The sequence below is a fragment of the Mauremys mutica genome, chromosome 2 (genome assembly GCF_020497125.1).
Source record: "Mauremys mutica isolate MM-2020 ecotype Southern chromosome 2, ASM2049712v1, whole genome shotgun sequence".
NCBI classification, from domain to species: domain Eukaryota; kingdom Metazoa; phylum Chordata; order Testudines; family Geoemydidae; genus Mauremys; species Mauremys mutica.
In genome coordinates this window covers 184,087,877-184,109,049 of record NC_059073.1, presented here as the reverse complement: position 1 = coordinate 184,109,049, position 21,173 = coordinate 184,087,877, and the positions used below count along the sequence as shown (strand labels likewise).

Here is a 21,173-nt window from a genome sequence, read left to right as displayed (position 1 = left end):
TGGTATTATACATATGAGTAAAATGCAGGATCAAGCCCACAATTGCTAATCTTGCCCCGGTATGTTATTTATATCAATGGTTGCAGTCACATTCATTACACTGCTTTGGAAACCACAATCCACCCCCTAGTTTTTATTTCTAGAGTATTATAGAATAACAAGTTCTTCCTAAAACCCTTCCCCAAACCCACAATGAATAGATTCCTATTTATAATAAGTTTGTTTGTTCTTACACAGTCTGTGATTCACTCCGCATCACACTAATTTATTACTTACTGATATATCTGCAGAGGCCATGGTGTTTGTGATGGGGTGGGAACTGAATTTGTTGGACTCACTAACATGGCACTGTATATGTTAGAGGCAACCACCAGTATACAAAGCAGTATGGGTCCTATGATCGCTCCTTCCAATCCTAGGTAATATGCTCCACCAGCTACTGCGAGGCCTGTCAGGTAGGGATGGCCACCTCTGGAATTACAGCATAAGGAGAATAAATTACTATAGAGCAATATTTTATACCAGCAAATAATATCATTTATGGAAATGTAGATTGATTAGCAAATATTATTTAGCATATCAAGCTGATGGAACTAGAGATTGCTATAAATGTTGCGAGTACAAACATTCTAGTATTATTAATTAGTATTTGGTCTTGGTAATGTCCACAATGTAGTAGACACTTTCCACATATTGAAGAAGTCTCTGTTACAAGTAGTTGATTCTAGGTAGGCTTCAGATTTCAAAATGAAATGCTCAAGGCTAATCATAAAACACAATCTTTGTAAAGATTTTTGAATTACAATTTATAAGATGGCTGGCAACATGTGTCTTCATGTAACCTCTAATTACTAAATGATGACATGTCATGTGTGCTCTAAGCTGTACACACGCTAAAAAGAGTAGTTTGTAGATTCACAACATTTCATATTCTCTCTTTGGAATTAGTTTTTATTTGCAGAATGGTAATGGGTAAACCAATGAAAATATCTACAGACATTCAATTTTAGCTGTCTTGTAACGCATCATAAAGCCATCTAGGAAACACAGGCTTGGGAGCAGTCTAATAACAACTGCTCTCAAAGACTGTAGCAAGTATCTCAAAAATGATGACTTTATGTGTTAAGGCCTGACTATCACCCCATCACTGTTCTATACAGCAATACTAAAGCTGCCATTCTAAATACTGCCAATACTCAAGCCCTGCTTCACTAAGGAAATCCTACAGCAGAAGAAGCCAACACTACAAATAAAAGATGGCAAATAAGCCGCTTGCAGGGAGGTAACCACATAATTAAAGGCTTGGCATGATCCCAAACACAAATGCACGATGGAAAGGCATCCATGATTTGCTAATCAATCCACATTTCCATAGGGAAAAAGGAGGAATATCTGATTATTTTCAAAAAGTTTCCTTTTAAATTCAAAATTAAGCTGAAACTTGAAATTAAATCTTGCTCTATGGTTGTTTAAAAAGAGGAGGGGAAATGTCAAACATATCTAAAAACATCAGGGAAAAAATTATTCAAAATTTCAAAACTTTCTACCACTCCTAGTAAATACATACATACATACATAATAATAAAAGACACACACCCCCCTCGCCAGACCCCAACTAATTAATCTAGCCATCTGGAAACCACTCCTAAGTGATGTGTCCTAAAGAGATGATTAAAATTGGGTCAAAATGAGAATATTTTATTTGTACCTTCCACCACTGCCATACTTTAGCAGTTCAAATTAAATGGAACAGTTCCAAAGCACAAAACTAAAACCCAACCAACAGTATTATGCAAAAAACAAAACCTAGCCTGCTCCGCATACTTACAGCACATAAGCCAGCATACTGACAATAAATAAGGGATTGTGTGGAGAAGCTTGTAGTAAAATAAGTAGTACACATTTTGCGGCGTGGTTTTGGAACTGAATATAAGGGAATGAGAATTTTGGCTAGCCAGGCAGAGTTCTGGCAGTTGATGTCAAACTGCTACACAAAGCACCAAAGACCCACCACAGTCCCGACTTATGCCACCTGCACTATTGCTGTTCTGATCTTTGTCACTACTGCACAGAGTGGGAGCTCAAAACGTAACACACAACCCAGCTTCACTTGTGACATAAATCAGATCTAATACACAGCAGGGGCAGGAGTAGATAATTTGATTATGAGAGGGTGGGATTTAGACAGATCTTTTGTTACCCTCACTAAAAAAAGTGGACTTGTGACTGATTGCTGAATTCTTTAAGTCTTTGTAAATTTTTTCAACGGTTGTGTCAACTTTAATTTTTTTGGTCCAGGTGGTTAAATTACATAGGCAGCTGCTCCAACAAGTTGCTGATGAGATACAACTAATATCAGTTTATACATTTAAAAAACCCGGCATAATCCAATTATAGCTATTTCTAATGCACTTAATCTAATCTACAATGCAGCAGAGTGTTTTTGTTTTATTTAATGGGAACAGTAGTGTTTCTTCTCTGACCCTTGGTAAATTCATCTCTATCAGAGGCATTTTATAGGCAGTAAACAGAGCCATCTCATTGCAGCTGAAAAAATTCTAATGAATTAATGGAAGAATGAGGTGATTGGCTTTTTAATGACCACTGTTCCTACAAGCACAAATAATCTATCATTGGAGAAGAGTAGTAATTTATACTTCACTTACTGGAACAAATTCATAGAAAAGCAACCAGTGCAATAGTCTGAAGAAACTTAAGCCTATGTATATTTTCAAGGACCAGTTCTCTCTGCACAGTATCATTACGTGGCTCAGTTGGATGAGACCAAAAAATTTTAAGACTAAGGCAAATCTTGTCTTCTCACAGAATAGAAATAAACAGTCTACCTAATGCTTTGATTTGATAAACAACCCTAGGTGCATTATAATAAAAATTAAGCTGTTCCAGCATCTAGCTAAAATAATTTAAGAGTTCTACTAGATGTACAATTACTCCTAAAGGCAGAGACAGCAGCAGTGCCTAAGAGCACATTTTTATATCTGTACATCTCTACAAAGTTGGGACCATTCCTTGCAGATGTGGACCTCCACCAGAGTTTTTTTTGTCACCTCCAGACTAGATCACTGTAATGAGCTCAACTTGGAAAGCTGAAAGTTTCAGCTGCCTGCTTATTATTCTGGATGCAACTGTAGGGTCTGGAGTTTCTCTTCTCTCTCAACAGTTGAAATCAGAGGGAAGCTCAAGCTGTTAGGGCCACATTTTTAAAGGTATTTAGGTGCCTCAAGTTGCACATAGGTGCGTAGTGGGACTTCCAACAGCATTGGGGGGCTAGGTGCCTATCTGTATCTTTAGGAACCTAAATACCGTCAAAAATCTGACTTGTAGTCTCTAGATTTTTTACATCTGGTGGTTAGTGCCAGAACATTCTTAAGGAGAGCCCCAAACTCTGGTACTCCTACTTAAGAACATAAGAATGGCCATAATGGGTCAGACCAAAGGTCCATCCAGCCCAGAATCCTGTCCACCGACAGCGACCAATGCCAGGTGCCCCAGAGGGAGTGAACCCAACAGGCAATGATCAAGTGATCTCTCCCCTGCCATCCATCTCCACCCTCTGACAAACAGAGGCTAGAGACACCATTCCTTACCCATCTTGGCTAATAGCCATTAATGGATTTAATCTCCATGAATTTACCTAGTTCTCTTTTAAACCCTGTTATAGTCCTAGCCTTCACAACCTCCTCAGGCAAGGAGTTCCACAGGTTGACTGTGCACTGTGTGTAGAAGAACTTCCTTTTATTTGTTTTAAAACTGCTGCCCATTAAGAACTAGGGGCCACCAAATGAAATTATAATATGGGAACAAGTAAATAGCTTTTCCTTATTCACTTTCTCCACATTACTCATGATTTTATATACCTCTATAATATTCCCCATTAGTCTCCTCTATTCCAAGCTGAAAAGTCCTAGCCTCTTTAATCTCTCCTCAAATGGGACCCATTCCAAACCCCTAATCATTTTAGTTGCCCTTCTCTAAACCTTTTCTAATGACGGTATATCTTTTTTGAGATGAGCAGACACACGTGTATGCAGTACAGAACATAATTCAACCTCCACGTGAAGGGAGTTTGGAAGAAACAGTCACCTTGGACTGATTAATCCGTAGTTGCCTACTACTGGGTTTCTTGTGCCTTCCTCTGAAGCATCTGGTACTGGTCATTCTAGAGTGAAGGTACTGGACTAGATGGACCATTGGTCTGATACAGTATATATGGCAATTCCTATGCTCCTGTATTTGCTTCGATTCTTTCTCAAGCAAAGCCAGAGTTGGCTGACTTTCAGGGTATGATGTAAGACTTATACATGCAGACTGCTGCTCACTGGTTGGGTAGAGAGGAGAGTATTGTGGTAGTACTGACGTTCTGAAAAGTTAGATTATTATTATTACATGGTCTCAATAATCTGTTCATGTGCTTAAAACACTGAAAACACCGCTATAGTTTGGACAAAAGTTAATTAAGGCAAGAGTGTGATCCAACATAAAAAAAATAACATGCTTTGAGAGGTCTTCAGCGAGACACTTACCCTGATATATCTGAGTAGATTGCTGTGTCTACAAAGTACGTTGGCAACAGGTGAAAAACCAAAAGCAAAATGGCTTTGCATCCTTCTCCTTGGGTCAGCCACAGATCTAGAATTGCGGGTATCGCTGCCCAGTACGTTCCCAGAAATGGAACAGCTCCAAGGATTGCTGCCAATGCTAACATAATAGAGTACGCCGTAAGTCAGAAGTTAGGAAGGAGAGATCAGAGAACATATTTTACAAAAAATACTTCGGGTCAGATTCTGTCACCTTTACTGTGCAAATAGCCCCATTTAAATCAATGGGACCACTTGAAATAAGGAACAAAAAAAAAGTTGCAGATCAGGCCTTTGGAGTATACAGCTCTTCCTTTTTTTTTGGTTATTATACCTTCTCCAAAATTCTGATACCTAAATTCTTTCCATATCAAAAATGTTTGATTGTGACATAAAAATGGACGTGAATAAAAAAAACAAGCAGGGGTTGAAAAGACTGCTTCTCAAGGTAGAAACTTCTATTTTACTCCTGAGGGAATTCTGTGCCACTGCGCAATTCAGATTTTTGTAGAAATTAACATTGTGCACGCAGAATTTCCTTTCCCCCACAGAAATGGGCCGCAGCACTGCTGGCTACCACTAGGGGCCACTGGACCCAGCAGAGTCCAGCTCACACATAGAAGATACTGCTAGGGGAAGGGGGATGGAGCTAAAGGGTTCCTGACAGCTGCAGTTCCCAGCACACACTGAGGGACGGAAAAGGTAGTGCCTAGGAAACTCCATGCAAGCCTAGGACTGAGCATCAGACTGTTTCTCTCTCTGGATCCCTGAACTTGGGGGGAAGGGTATCTGGGCAAGGGGGGCCTCGTGGCTGGGCTCTGGGGGGGGGGGGAGGGAGAGGGTTCAGATGTATTGGCTTGGGGGGTACGGGCGCACAGCTGGGCTCTGGGCAGGGGAAGGGAGTAGAGAAACAGGAACTAGGTTGTCAGACGTTTCTTTAACTCTCTACTTCTAGGGGAATCTTTGTGTGTGTCTGTATTGTTACAGACATTCTTACTGACAGGTATTTTGAAAAAAATTACAAAAATAATTGAAATTGGCATGATTATGTAGTGTTATTTTGACAACTAGACATGATAGAATTGTGCAGAATTTTAAAATATTGGGCACAGAATTTAACTTTTTGGCACAGAATGCCCTCATGAGTGCTATTTATACACCAATACAGTTGTGATCAGCAATATGGAAATTAAAAAAAAATATTTATATTTTTATTATAGACAGGGCTCGTAAAGCTACCTGTTATTACGGTTGCCCAACACTTCCCTTTTTTAAAGGCCCTGTTTTCAGTTGCTTACAACTTTGCTAAACTTTAACCATTTCCACTGAAATTTTACATGTCATGCCATCTGCCTGTCTCAGGCAGGCCTTCTCTCCCCCCGTATAATAAAAGCTTCAGCATTTCCAAAAATGAGGCTAGGAAAAAATTCTTTGAACAGCTCTACCATCCCATGCTTTAGAGTAGGGACTGGAAATCTGTCAGGGATGTGGCTTTTGCTGTCCCCAGGACGTATGCCCAAATTTGACTGACCTATAAGTCTTTGAAAAGTAGAGATTTCAGAGAATGTAGGTGCTTTAAAAAAAAAAAATTCTGTCCTCACTGAGCATGCTCCAGACTCTTACCGCTGCTAATGTCAATCAGATAAGGCATGCGCCAACACAACAGAGTGAGTGAGCATGCTCATCCCCTCACAGCTTGTATGTGTGAGAGACAGACAGGCTTTTGCATATGCCATCCCCACAGACCACATGCTCTCTCTAGCACAGGGCTACAGGAGCAAAGACAGGCTTCCCCCATTGTGGCTGCTCCAGGCTGTTGTGGGGCCAGGCAATGATGCCGACACCAAAAAGCCTCCCTTCTCCTGTGCTCTTAATGACAACCCCCAAATGGCACTCTCAAAGCGTGGCAAAGGAAGCAGCCTGACCGCAGAAGGGACAAAAACTGGACTGTTGGAGGCAAAGGAGTAGATTAGGACAAGATGTCTCGTGAGCCTAGGACCGCACAACGAACCTTAGTTCTGGCATTTCCTTACTTCTGAGTGCTTGAATTTGAAATCTTAAAGTTCTTCTGGCATAGTTTGCATGTGTAAATTATTATTATTTCAAACAAAGATCTTTATACAGGCAATATTTAATCACTACTGCCACTGCACAATAAAAGGATACATAGCTACCATCTGTAAAATAAATAACATTTGTTTTGGTTCTTACCTGATGGTATGAAGACAATATTAATTCCAAATATGGTGTGAGTGAGCCAGGTGTACAGTCCATAGAACCCAGCCATTTTGAGAGAAGCATCAAACACACCTCTAGAATGATCAAAGAAACCCAATTAAACTACTGATTACAAAAGTGGAGGAAATATCAAAACACATGTCCAAGTGAATCATACTATTAGTGAAGTAAGTTACTTGGTTCAATTCTAATGATGTATAAATTATCCATTTATTCCCTATGCCAAAGGATGCGTTCAACTCAAAGTGGATTTTTTTTTTGATTTGCCAAAATTTTCACAATTGTCAGATTCTGTTAAACCCCAAATGACTCTCCCTGCCTTTTTTCTAAACTGCCTGCGAGCTGAAAATTCAGTTATTCACACAGCTCTACTTATTAGCTTTATGTGCCTTCCCTTGCTAATCATCATCTACATCATCTCTCCGCTGGGGCTTAAGAACCCAATGATTTTAACTTCCTCCTGCTATCCTCTCCCTGCTGCCACCTTACTCCCACCTTACTGTTTTTGTAGGAATTTATGTATATCTAGTAATTTAAAATGCACCTATGTGAAGCTGTGGGTATATATACAGAACTTATAAATTAGGACTAATGTCTCAAATATGAAATCCTCAAAGAGACCTAAACCAGAAGCTCGTTGTCAAACACAAAACATTCAGCCACTTGCCCAGAAAAGACATGGTGGAGAAAAAAAAAGTTTTGAACAGTGACCTGAAAGTTAACAAATTCAGATCAATATGGGTGATGGGGTGGGGAGAGAGTGGTTTGCAATGTTGTTGATGCTTCACTGAAAACACCCTGAGCTCTATAGCTGATCTCATTTGCCATAGTACCACATCGGGAAAGGATAGTCTGAAACAAAATACTTCGTGTCCTGGTTAATGCAAAATATACAATATATTTTAAGTTATGCTAGAAGGAAACAGCTCAAATCTTTACAAAGAAAAACAAATTACATTAAGCAAGCTAAATGTCAGAGCTTGTATAAAAACTTCAAAATATTAAGATACTATCATATTTCGATTAGATAAAACAATCAGCATTATTTCTGCACTCTCCTTTTCTATTACATTGAACGCAATATGCCAGTTCTCTACAAAAGTTTAAAGAATATAATTTTCTTGTAATGAAAGTCTGTTACAGAACTAGTTCTGTTTTTAATTACTTACACTATCAAAATAAATCATATCTGAAGTGTCAAAAAATATAAGTTCTGTTCTGATTAACTGAAATTCCTGTTCTTTTTACCCACTAGCTTCTCAAAACTAGCGTGGCAAGTGTCAGTTTAAACCCTGTATACAATTTTGTCTGTAGCTGGTTTCCATGTCCAAGATATTTAGGTTTTGGAGAGGAAAGCCTTCAGAGTTGCTCACAAAGATGAAATGCTACATATGTACCACCAAGCCTGGAAGGAAGTAATAAAAAACCATTTCAACTATACCTACTGAGGGCTCTCCTCCTGGTAACACTAAGAATTCGTCTCTTCCCTCCCATCTTCGCCTAATCCTTGCCCAAGTAGTTTCCTCCTCTGTCAGGCTCTTCTAGCACCTGAACCCATTCCAAGGCGTTCCCTTCTAATGATGGAGCAAACCCTTCTTCTTTATAAACAAGGAGAGGGGTCTGCAACCATTAAGTGAGGCCCCTAATTGGGGAAGTGAATTTTTTTTTTAATTGCTATATAACTTGTCAGGAGTCTTCAAAAATAAGAAAAATCATAATTAGGAGGATTCTGTTACGCTTTAATACTTAAACATTGGTTGTGGGAACCCAAGTTCCAGTATGGCTTAATATGAAACTTTTAAATCCTCAGGTTTATAATGTCCTTTGAAACTGAATATGAGCTGCTACACAAATAAAGTTGAGGTTAATATGTCTAGCCAAAAAAATCACTGAAAAGTATCCCCACAGTCTTTCTCTGCTTACTCTCTCTTAGAAGATGCTTGTATACTTTGCCAAAATTAGCATGATACATGGTCTCCAAAGAGATTTTTGAGAGTGGATGGATATTAGTTTTCAGTTTATGAGCTCTGGCTTGAGGCAGGTGTCTGAGGTACCAACCTCACTTGAAATTAAACTGTTCTATCTACAGCTACTTGAAAGAGATTTTTGGGTACTCAGTCACTGAACATTTCCCCATAGCCTATGATAAATGCAATAGTAAACAGAAACAACTCCATGAGCCAAAAAAACCCTTTGGATTTCTAAATATAACTTTGTGTATTAGAAAACAATTGCAAATCTGCTTTCGGCACACAGGAAAGCACTTGAAATAGAGGATCAAATTCATTTTAATAACCAAGTGAAATCTGTAAGAACTGCATCCACTTATGCCCTGCACTCAGAGCTTAAAATAAAGGCATTTCAGACATGTCTTTTATAATTAGCAATAGCTAGTATATTTTCTTAATATGCTAGTGTTTCAATGAGTATATAATCTGCACAGATCACTACATAGCTTTAGAGCTGTGTATTTACTTAGATAAGTTATTTTTGTTATTTACTTATTGATAATGCAGTAGGCAGAGCTTTTAAGTAAGTTTGATAGTGTTTACACTGATAAACCAGTCATTCATTATGCATATGCCATTAGAATAATAAAAACGAGGAAATTGACTGGACAGGCTTAAATTTGTTACACTCAAAACTTCTCAACATTTGGATCCAATTTCTGCTATCATAACCATGAAGCACATCTCTGAATGTGAGCCCAGTTAGTCATTTTAGTAACTGATATCAACATTATGCATTATCTCCTCCCATCTACGTGATGACAGACCCTCAGAGTGGTTTGTGCAAAAATCATAAAGTTCTATATTACCATAAAAAGAGGCAGACTTTTTGAGCCAATTTAGCAAGCTAATATTTTCACTTACACGGGAAGGATTAATTTGAGCTTTTGAAACTGCTCAGATGTGTAATCCAATAGGGAGGTGTGAATGTTCCTTAGTCTTTACATGTTTCAACAAAGTCAGAAAGCCAAATGCAAAATGTATCACTTAGGAACACCTTGTGGATGAAACATCACTTGGAAGAGCTATGGTCTGTAACTGGGATTACAGAAATTCAAGAACAGTGTATGGCATATCTTGATATTCTTGGTTTTACTTAACTGCAAAAGACACACACATGAGAAAACAAAAGAATAGTAAGAGTGCTCACCTTGTGCTATTCAAGCTCAAAATCTGGGGGTGGGGGAAATCATGCTGGATCCCCACATACTTCTGGATAGTTGCATAGCAGCAGTGACCAAAAATACATTTCTATCATTTCTACTTAGCCATAAAGTTGTAGATTCTAATATGGTGATTCCTGACTTTTTCCAGTTAGTACCAGATTAGAATCAATGCAGTGAGGCTAGAGCTCCCTGTTAATTTCTTAGTGAACTTTACGGTGATTTTCTCTAATTAGGCCTTAAATGAGTTGGCTCCTGGTTATCTCTCATTACCTTTCCCCCATGAGATACCTCTGAGATCACATGAGGCAAACAGCTGCTAGTCACACAAAGAAAGGATGGAAGGACGACATTTACAAGTGAGGGCTTCTGGACTGTGGAATCTACTTCATGCTTCAGACAAAAGTATTATTTTACTTCCAGGGCTCTCTACAAGGCCTATTTGTTTTCTAAAGTTCTTCCTGAGCACTGGGGAAAGAGGAGCAAGTGGACTGGGCTGGAGGGAGAGTTTTCATGTGAGGCAGTAGAGTGGACCTATGAGGGATCAATTTATTGGACACTATCCTAAACTACCAACATGTTTTTATACTAAGGGTACATGCTCTTTGAGCACTGGATGCAAATATAATTAAAAATTGGAAAAAAAAAATGATGTTCCAACAACTTGTAAAATATAGTACCGTGAATAGCATGTCAGAAGCCAGCTGGTGGTCTGCTACAGAGCAAAGGCCAGTTATCGTCACTGTAATAGGGATAAGGGAGCTCAGGCAACCTAGAATATTTGGTTTGCTTTTCGTCTCTCAGAGAGGTTCAGGAGATGCATAAAAGGAAGAGAAGTCAACTTTTCAGTCATCCCCCAGCCACCTGCTTTAGCAAAAATCCTCTGCCTTAGTTAAGTTGGCTACAAGACTGCAAACTAATGACAAAGCTGAAAATGCCGCTTTTATCAGAGTGGCACTTGGCAACAGCAGGACCCAGAGGAGAGGCAAAGTAAACCCACCACAGGCAGGTAACTTGCAGGAGTCAGTATACTGGGAGAACTGGTAGTAACCATAAATTATAAGTATGAAGTTAGGGAAAGGAGGAGAAAAAGCACATCTGGGGAGTAAAAAACTAAAATAAAAATGTCTTTTACTATCAGCTATCCTGTAGAGAATGAATAGACACATTATTTGAAACGGGGAACTCCAATATTCTGCCTCATACAAACCTACGAGAGACATGCTAACAAGAACAAGCTTTACACATTTTTGTTAGTCACTGAGGAAAACCTTACTACAATTAATACCCTGTACACTTGTTTAAATAATGGAACTTCTGGGGGGTGTTTATACTTTGTGCAACTTAATACTTAAAAGGGATAGCAACTGTTTAAACATTATGCATTACTTAAAACTTTATGTAATACACAAAACTAGCCACATTTGCAATTGTAATGGGGAGCATGGACACAGAAACTGCACAGGAACTGAGTAATTTAAACTGATGCTCTCATGCCCTAGATACCTATCAATTTCCAGCTCTGGATACATCTCTTAATTCTCCAAACAAGAGGGGTCAGGATAGATCTGGAGAGGCAATACATTCAGAAAAAAGTTACTGCTAGGTAACTTCTCTCCTTTATCACACTGCCTGAGCATGAAGCCTGCTGTAGGAAATGACTAGCTAGCCGTGAAAATTCTGAAGGAAAGCTGCTAATTGAAAAGACTGAAGCACTACTCTTCAAAACGGAACATCCGATCTAGACTGAGTATTGAGAGAATAATGTTTTGTACAAACAAGAAATGAGCTGCAAATAGCAGAACTGAAACAGCTTGTTTGTGGCTTTTCACAAAAAATCTAACCATCTTTTAGCCCTCTTAAAAAAGTTTGCCCTATCAAGATAAAAACTAATCATATTTCTTTATATATCCAATTCCACCATGAAGATGTGAAAGGAAAAATTATGATAAAGTAATTGATTGATTCAGTAAAATTCAAAGACCACTCTACTAAACAAAATGATAGGAGATCAACACTACTTTGGTCCTTAGGAGAAGGTGTAAACAGGATCAAGCGTGTGTGTCATCAGAGCCTGCTGTTGAAAAAAAAATCTCTTGGCTAATGTTACAGCCACAAAGAAAAACTGTGAACGTGCAATGTGAAGGAATAGGTAGATGAGTTTTCAAATTGTAGGAGACTTGTGAAAATTAAGTTTAAATACCACAAACTCATCCATTTACAAATCTAGGAATATACTTCTACCATATCCTTAAGAAGCCATTTTACTAGGTTAAGAGGGGGGAAAAAGACTTGGCCCCATCCCCTGCACAGTAAAAAGGTAAGAAGAGATAGTTATGTACACTTTAGCTGTAAATCAACAAAGGATTGTCTTTATGAGACATAAAATGTTCCAAAATAAGTCAGCCAATGGAACAGAATTGGACCAGCCTTAAGTTTAGACTCTATATCAACTTGAAAAGACTTCCTCCAACATGACTCCTTAGATTAGAAGATGTTTCCCATAATTTCAATAGCAAAGATGTGATTGACTAAAGAAACACAGGGTATATTTACACTGCAATTAGACCCCCAGTCAGCTGGCACTGGCCAGCCACAGGTCTCAGGTTAAGAGGCTTTTTAATTGAGGTGTAGACATTTGGGCTCAGGCTGCAGCCCAAGCTCTGGAACCCTCCCACCTCACTGCGTTCTAGAGTCCAGGGCTCCACCCCGAACATCTACACTGCAATTAAACAGCCCCTGAGCTCAAGTCAGCTGGCACGGGCCAGCAGCAGGTTTTTAATGGCAGTGTAGACATACCCACAGTGACCCCAGCTTCAACAGCCCAGCAACCACACTTTTAGGAGAGACTTGGGCTTGAAGAACAAAATGTAGGTTCCTGATGAGGGATAACATTTCCAAGAACTACATCTGTTGAAGTGAACAAGATCACTCAGGTCCTGTCCTGCCATTTCAATGTGTCTACATTCTCTGGCACAGAACACTGAACATTGTGTGTTCCAGTTTGTGACAAGCAAGTCTACATATGGATTAGTCCACTTAAAAAAACAAAACAAAAAATCCAACCACTGATTCCTTTGAAGACCACTCAGGCCTGTTCATAGTAGCAATTTAAGGTGGTTTTCACTCCTCCAGAAGTAGATGAGAAAGCACTGACCTTGTTCATGGTGCACCATTCCTGAGATTTACTGCATCTTGTCATAGCCAGACCAAGATCCTCCCTGCCTATTCAAGTAATAGTCTGCCATAATGTTACCAAACAATTAAAAAAAAGAGTAACACTAATCCTGTGCAGGGAGAAGGTTAGGATTGTGACTGCTCAGGCTGGTGAAGCGAGGAAATGAGGGATTGCTATCAGGTAGAGATTTTATTTTGCATCCAAGGAGCATGCACATGCATGACCCTGATAGTTTACTGCATTGAGAGGGGTGGTAATTTGTAAGACAGTGCTTGTTACTCCTAATATGTGGATCTGCAGAGGCGATATAATGAGGAGAAAGTTAAAGTTACATAGTTAATCTCTCAAAATGTCTGGAAATGCCATAGTTAAAGTTGCACATTCATTATATATATATATACACCCCACGCCCCGTGGATAGTTTTATAAAAGGTATAATTAAGCATCTTTATATTACATGGTATTTAAATATACTTGTATTTATTCATGTAATTTTAATATCTTTTACCTTGTACACAATTATACAATAGTCCTCATACAATTTCATACCTTAATTGTATGTAATTCTGTTTATATACACTTATAAACACATATACCATACAGATATATAAATATTATATATGTTTATTTACATACAATCCAGAGGAGAACTGGATGAGAATGGAAATACACAAACAACACTTTCTGGAAACCTGCTGTCTGGTGGGTAAAGAAATTTTAGCTTTTTAAATTACTGACCCCCATATAATGCTAGTCAATATGTCTGATTGAGCGATAACTAAAAGGTCAGGCACATGAGGCAGATGGTAACTACAAAAACAGAATGAACAACCTATGTTCATTACAATACTGATCGTGTTTGTGATAAAACAATATGGAAGCTCTTACACAACCAGCTAATGTTAGCTAAATACACCTCATTTCCCTAGTTTAGAGAGCCTAGAAGAGGATAATATTTTCTCAGACAAATGATTTTGTGCACTGAGAGTAGTACCGTATATTACTATGGTCTCATATGTTTTTTGCAGCTTGACCTAAACGCTGCACTGGAGTGTTGCAGAAGACTAGAAATTCTGTAGTAGCTCTGGATACATTAAAAAATAACTGGGAGGAGAGTTTGCAGAGTAAAATGAATGAATAAACTGAAATATGCCTTTTATTATTTAATTTCATATTAAAATTAAGTTTATATTCACCTGGAACATTAATTTTCAACAATAACTGGTTCTTATCTAATGCTTTTCATCAGTAGATCTCAAAGCTCTTTAGAAAGGAGATCAATATCATTACCCCATTTTACAGATGGAGAAACTGAGGCACAGAGAGGGGGAGGGGAAGTGACCTGCTAAGGTCAACCAGCAGGTCAGTGGCACAGCTGGGAATAAAACCCAGGTCTACTGAGTCTCAGTCCCTTGCTCTATCCTCTAGGCCACACTCAGAGAATGGTATTAGTCCAGCCGTTGCAGCCATTCGGGAAAAACTGGAGATTTGAAATAAATAAAGCAAGGGATAGTTTAGGATTTTGGAACACAGGAAGGTATGGGAGGCTATTTTAAGTTGTGAAATAAGCAAATTAGCTGGTTATTTCTGTTAAAGTTACTAGCAGTAATTAACCAACAGTTAATTATGACATTAGGTTTCAAAATTAACACTCCACTGTGATCATCAGGTAGTTCACCCTTTCCTTAGAGTTAGGGTCTGCCTCATTCTGCACACAACCTGAAACATCACTGAATTAATTTGGAATGTGAATCTGAAAGGTTTTCACCACCAAAGCCAAAGCATAGATTCTGGTACACAAATCTGATTCAAAAAGTGGATTCTATCCTGATTTCAGAAAAGCAAAAGGGGAAGGAAGGAAGGAAAATTTTGGAAATGCCATTTTTAACCTTCTACCCTCACCCTGTTCAAACATTATACTAACTGAAAGCAAATGAACACTATATACACACAAGCAAGAACTATAAATTGTGAAAATGTAATACACTTTTCCGCATTCTTGTGAGCCATAAGTCTCTGTAAAAGATACTTCTGGTACTGAAGGGACATATAGTGCATGCAGACTTCTTTCAAGACTTAATTTAGTAAACAAATGTTAACAAAAACTCACTCAATTAAAAAGGTATACTATTAACACTGCAGTCAAAAATCCACACATTCTAGCTTTCCTGGGCATATTATACACTTTTACTCTTAATATGCTGGAAGACAATTGTTTTCTCTGGGAACTGTATCACCATCTCATTTTCTTCACTATTTGACTATTCTGTGAAAGCAATAGCCTGGATATATTTAGGTGATTGATGCAGCTTTTGCATAACACAGCTCTCTACATCTTCTGAGGCCTGGTCTACACTACGAGTTTATCTCGAATTTAGCAGCGTTAAATCGAATTAACCCTGCACCTGTCCACACAACGAAGCCCTTTATTTCGATATAAAGGGCTCTTAATATAGATATCTGTACTCCTCCCTGACGAGGGGAGTAGCGCTGAAATCGATATTTCCATTTCGAATTAGGGTTAGTGTGGCCGCAGTTTGACTGTATTGGCCTCCGGGAGCTATCCCACAGTGCACCATTGTGACCACTCTGGACAGCAATCTGAACTTGGATGCACTGGCCAGGTAGACAGGAAAAGCCCCGCAAACTTTTGAATTTCATTTCCTGTTTGCCCAGCGTGGAGAGCTGATCAGCACAGGTGACCATGCAGTCCCAGAATCAAAAAAGAGCTCCAGCATGTACCGTACGGGAGATACTGAATCTGATCTCTGTATGGGGAGATGAATCTGTTTTATCAGAACTCCGTTCCAATAGACAAAATGACAAAACATTTGAAAAAAATCTCCAAGGCCATGATGGACAGAGGCCACAACAGGGACTCAACACAGGGCTGCGTGAAACTTAAGGAGCTGAGACAAGCGTACCAGAAAGCCAAAGAATCAAATGGACGCTCACGGAGGGAGGGGCGACTGACGCCTGTAGCTATCCCACAGTTTCTGCACTCTCCGAAAATCATTTGAATTCTTAGCTGAGCTCCCAAAGCCTGGAGGGTCAAAAACATTGTCGCGGGTGGTTCAAGGTATGTGTCGTCAGCCCCCCCGCCCCCCATGGGAGCAAAGGGAAAAAAATTGTTTCTCGCCTTTTTTCCAATGTCACCGTATGTCTACTGGATGCTGCTGGCAGACACGGTGCTGCAGCATCCCCTTGCCTTGCCTTATGGATGGCAGATGGTACAGTAGGACTGGTATCCGTCATCGTCATCCCGTGGGTGCTCCTGGCTGGCCTCGGTGAGGTTGGCCGGGGGCGCCTGAGCAAAAATGGGAATGACTCCAGGTCATTCTATTCTTTAAGCTTTGTCTAATGGAGATTCAGTCCTGCCTGGAATATCATGGCAGCTGGAGGCTTCTGCCTCAGGCTGCTCTCCCAAGTCAGCAGCACCATGTGGTCGTGCCCACGCCTTGCTATCAGGGCTCACAATCAGATACTTAGATCTCTACATTTTGCTGCAAATAAAAAAATTAAGCTGCCATCCCTAGAACTGTCCCCCAACATACATATCCTGGGACAACCAAAGGCCCACACACAAATGGAGATTCAGTCCTGCCTGTGCTTCTATCCTAGTGCTTGTCACAGATTCCCATTTTCAGCTATAGGCTGAGTAAGTGCAGAACGGTGGTTCACTCTACTTTGCTGTAAGCCAACCGCCCTCCCCTCCGCCCTTTGATCTCTGCTTGCAGAGGCAATAAAGTCAGTGGTGTTTCTTATTCATGCATGCTTTATTACTTCATCACACAAATAGGGGGATAACTGCCATGGTAGCCCAGGAGGGGTGGGGGAGGAGGGAAGCAACAGGTGGGGTTGTTGCAGGGGCACCCCCTAGAATGGCATGCAGCTCATCATTTCTGCGGGATATCTGGGGCTCTGACCCAGAGCGGCCATTTGCCTCTCTGGTTCTTTAGTAGGCTTGCCTGATATTCTAGGCAAGACTGACTCTCCATTAGACAAAGCTTAAAGAAGAGAATGACCTGGGGAGTCATTCCCATTTTTGTCCAGGCGCCCCCGACCGACCTCACCGAGGCTGGCCAGGAGCACCCATGACAGCAGCAGACGGTACATTAGGACTGGTAACTATCTTTGCTAACTTGCAAAAGGCAAGGAGATGCTGCTGTGTAGCACTGCAGTACCGCGTCTGTTAGCAACATCCAGTAGACATATGAAAAAAGGCTGAACGGGCTCCATGGTTGCCGTGCTATGGCGTCTGCCTGGGCAATCCAGAGAAAAGGATGCGAAATGATTGTCTGCAGTTGCTTTCATGGAGGGAGGACTGACTGACAACATTTACCCATAACCACCCGCAACAAATTTTTGGCCCCCATCAGGCATTGGGATCTCAACCCAGAATTCCAATGGGCGGGGGAGACTGCGGAAACTATGGTATAGCTATGGGATAGCACAGTGCAACGCTCCGGAAGTCGACGCTAGCCTCGGTACATGGACACAAGCCACCGAATTAGTGTGCTTAGTGTGGCCGCATGCTGTCAACTTTAAACAGTCTGTTTCCAAAAATCAGTTTCTGTAAAATCGGAATAATCCCATAGTGTAGACATTCCCTGAGTTACTACAATAAAAGCTGTTTTATCCGGCACTTCACTAACCCGAAACCTCTATAAACCGGCATTTCTGATCATTATTGAAATTCCGGTTGGTGCTGGGCCGGCAGCGTATTTTGCGTGGGATGAGGTATGGAGCGTGGGCTCTGGGAGGGAGTTTGGGCACGGGAGGGGATGTGAAGTGTCAGATCTGGGAGGCGCACACCTCGGGCGGCTTCCCACAAGTGGTGACCTGTCCCTGCTACTCTTAGGTGAAGGTGCGACAGGCGGCTCTGCGCATTGCCTCCGCCCCGCCCTAAGTGCTGCCTCCGCAGCTCCCACTGGCTGGGAAACGTAGCCAATGGGAGCTGCAGGGACGGCGCCTGCAGGCGGAGGCAGTGCACAGAGCTGTGCCTTCACCTAGGACCAGCCGCGACAGGTCGCTGCTTGTGGGAGCAGCCCGAAGTGAGTGCCCCCCCAAATCCGGCACCCCCCCACACTGCTGCGAGCCCCCTCCCACACGCAAACTCCCTCCCAAAGCCCATGCCCCAACCCTGCACTCCCTTCTTCACCCAACTCCCTCCCTCTTTGTTAACAGGCATTTTTCACTTACCAGCATCCCCCATTCCCTCAGCTACCAGATAAAACAGCTTTTACTGTAAATAAAAGTTCTCAAGTGTTAATAGAAACCCGACTGAACAATCAAGGCACTGTAGCTCTCTGCATCAAACATTGCCTTTTCACTTTTAGGCAACTTTGGTTCAGTCCCTTTCTTTGTTAGGAGAACCTTTTCTTTAAAATCTGGAGGACGCTTTTCCATTTGCTTTTTAGGAAAAACTATGATCATTTGGGAGAATTTTCTATAACCAACCAAGAATCTCAAGATTTTGAAATGTATTAAAATGGATGAAGAAAATAACGATAACACTTCTCAAATGGAAAACAAACACTACTCATCTTCCTGGTGTTACTAAATTTGAGCTTTTGCTAAGAAGAATGTTTCAAGAATCCAGTCAAAACACTGAACTGGTCTTATGACTTCTATAACACTGAAAGCTGCAGTAACTTTAAGCCACAGCCATACCCGTGTGCATGCACTCATGTGAAAATATCGCACACACTAAATTGCACTGAGGCCGTGACAACATGCAACTTAGTAATGTGCAATATCTCCACCAGAGCAAGCAGAATGGGAACTTCAGGGAAGAAGGGTATGGTGCATTCAGGAAGAGAACGACATGCTGCTAAGGGAAAGGAAAATGGTTCAGGCAAAGGTGCGCATGCTGCTACTAAAGAGATCCAGGAACTTGAGAATTACCACTTCATCCAATCAGAAATGAGGAGACAAAAGCATCATCCCTCTACTTTTAGGGATACATGAATCAAGGTGGTAATAGTCAATCAAAGACACGTGAAGTAGTTGGGTTATTATGAACTAACTTCATACAAAGGACTTTGACAGTCTCTAGTGCCCTGGGAAAGCAGTTATCTGGTAATTTACACCCCAGCCCTCAAAGTACTGCTTTATTTAAAAAAAAAAATTACATTCTGAGTATTTTCACTTACTGAAGTATTAATGGCTAATAGACACAAAAGTCCTGTAAAATCTAATAATTCTAGTTCATATCTGAAACAAGTTTTCTTGTTAGTCCTGAGTGAAAGCCTCAGCAAATATTTCCATCAACTCAAGGTAGTGTGTCATCAACCCCTTCTTTGGCCAACTAACGCTGTATGTTTCTTTTTCTGAAAATCACCTACACTGCTGCTAGCTAGGCCATGTAAAGTTCTTTATGGAACAATGGAAGGTATGTTTTCTTCTAGCCGTGGAGCATTTGCCTCTGCAACATCCCCAAGACCTCCTGGCCTAGGGAATGAGAAGTCTCAAGTGCTAGTGCAAAGCACTACCTAATGAATGACTGGGTCAGCCCAAAATAGTATTTTATTTATAATTTTGAATCATATCCCATATGCATAGAATTCAGTACAGGTGAGCACTTTAAACTAGGCAGGACAAGCTTCTTATATGAACAAAATTCACCAACATATTTTTAACAATAATATTAATTTAAATACATAATACTTCTAACTCTCTTGGGGGTACTCTGAAAACCAACACTAACTCCCAATAATTCTAATTTACTTGGATGTCATATGAATGAATTAAGGAAATAAACTAGTCTACAGATGTAGAATTGATTTGATTATATTCTCATTACTTCGATTAATTGTAAAATGTAAGCCCATGCAGCTTCAGTATCAAGACACAAGACAAATCTTGGTTTATTTCATTAAACAATTAAAGATTGGTCCCCTTGGTCTTATCTAATAAATGGAAATTTCAGTCACCGTAATTGGTAATAAATGATACAGATCACTGAATGGGTTCAGGAACAATGGTTGTTCTAGCATGCAAATGAATCCTGAAGAACTGTGTAAGTCTGCCAAATATACTATTTCATGGGAGATTAACAGCCCCTATTGCCCCTCTTCCACCATTGGATCTGGCTGAATTTTAAGAAACACACTTCACTACTGAAGTATCGTTCATTACACCCTTGGATTGCCAAACAATCCAGATGACTGATGTAGGTTCTTTCCTAATAATTCAAGCTAAGTTTAAGATGGATTAATGTTAGTTCTAACTACATCAACCTAAGCAATACGCCTCTTGTGCCGGTGGAGTTATTAGGTCGGTGTAGTGGGTGACTTACATCAGCACAAACAATGTTGTAGTGTAGATACTTACAGAGTTAGGTCAACGTAAGCTGTCAAGTATAAACCAAACCGGGGGATAAGAGAGAGTGTTGGAATTTATGGGGTGTGTGGAAAACAATTGTATTCGCAACACAGTAACTATTTGACCACTGGGGGGGATGAAGGAAGTTTGGGGGTGGGGGTGGGAAATCTCTGTAAGGAATAATTATTTATCTTGTTATTTGCAGGGTTTTACATTTGGGTCTTATGCCTACAGCGAGTACTTACTTAACATTTTTGACCTTCTAAAACACTCAAAACCTGGTTTAAGAGCTCTATCCTGCTTAGCATGCACCAATCTCAAGCACATCATAGGTCCCCGAACATGCCCAATCATCTCTTTTGAAGAGCAGAAAATAAGATTTTTCCTAATTTCTAATTACATTTTTAAAAGAATTAAAGGAAGGAATAATACCAGATACGAAAGGACAACAGATAAAAAAGCTGCCTTACAACTCTGAAGGAATCTTGCAAGTGATCTTGGTAAAGAATGAAAATCACAAGGTAAGTAAATATATCATCTTTGTGCCAGATTCTCAAATTTAGAGAGAATCTTGAGGAATGTCGCTAATTAAAGAGTATAATTACAAATGAAATAAGGGCTACTATCCATAGGTATGATTTATTTATTTTAAATAAAAGGT

At 40.2% G+C, this 21,173-nt stretch overlaps 1 protein-coding gene across 2 annotated transcripts in view; it reads right to left on the bottom strand.

The window, feature by feature from the left end:
• TMEM245 (transmembrane protein 245) overlaps positions 1-21,173 on the bottom strand; it is a 135,619-nt gene that overhangs the window by 6,770 nt on the left and 107,676 nt on the right. For both annotated transcript variants that reach the window (XM_045004623.1, XM_045004622.1), the window contains 3 exons: positions 6,810-6,910; positions 4,545-4,719; positions 277-471 (listed from right to left, as the gene is read on the bottom strand). In XM_045004623.1, the coding sequence (XP_044860558.1) occupies positions 277-471; positions 4,545-4,719; positions 6,810-6,910 (471 nt within the window). The remainder of the gene's footprint in view (positions 1-276; positions 472-4,544; positions 4,720-6,809; positions 6,911-21,173) is intronic.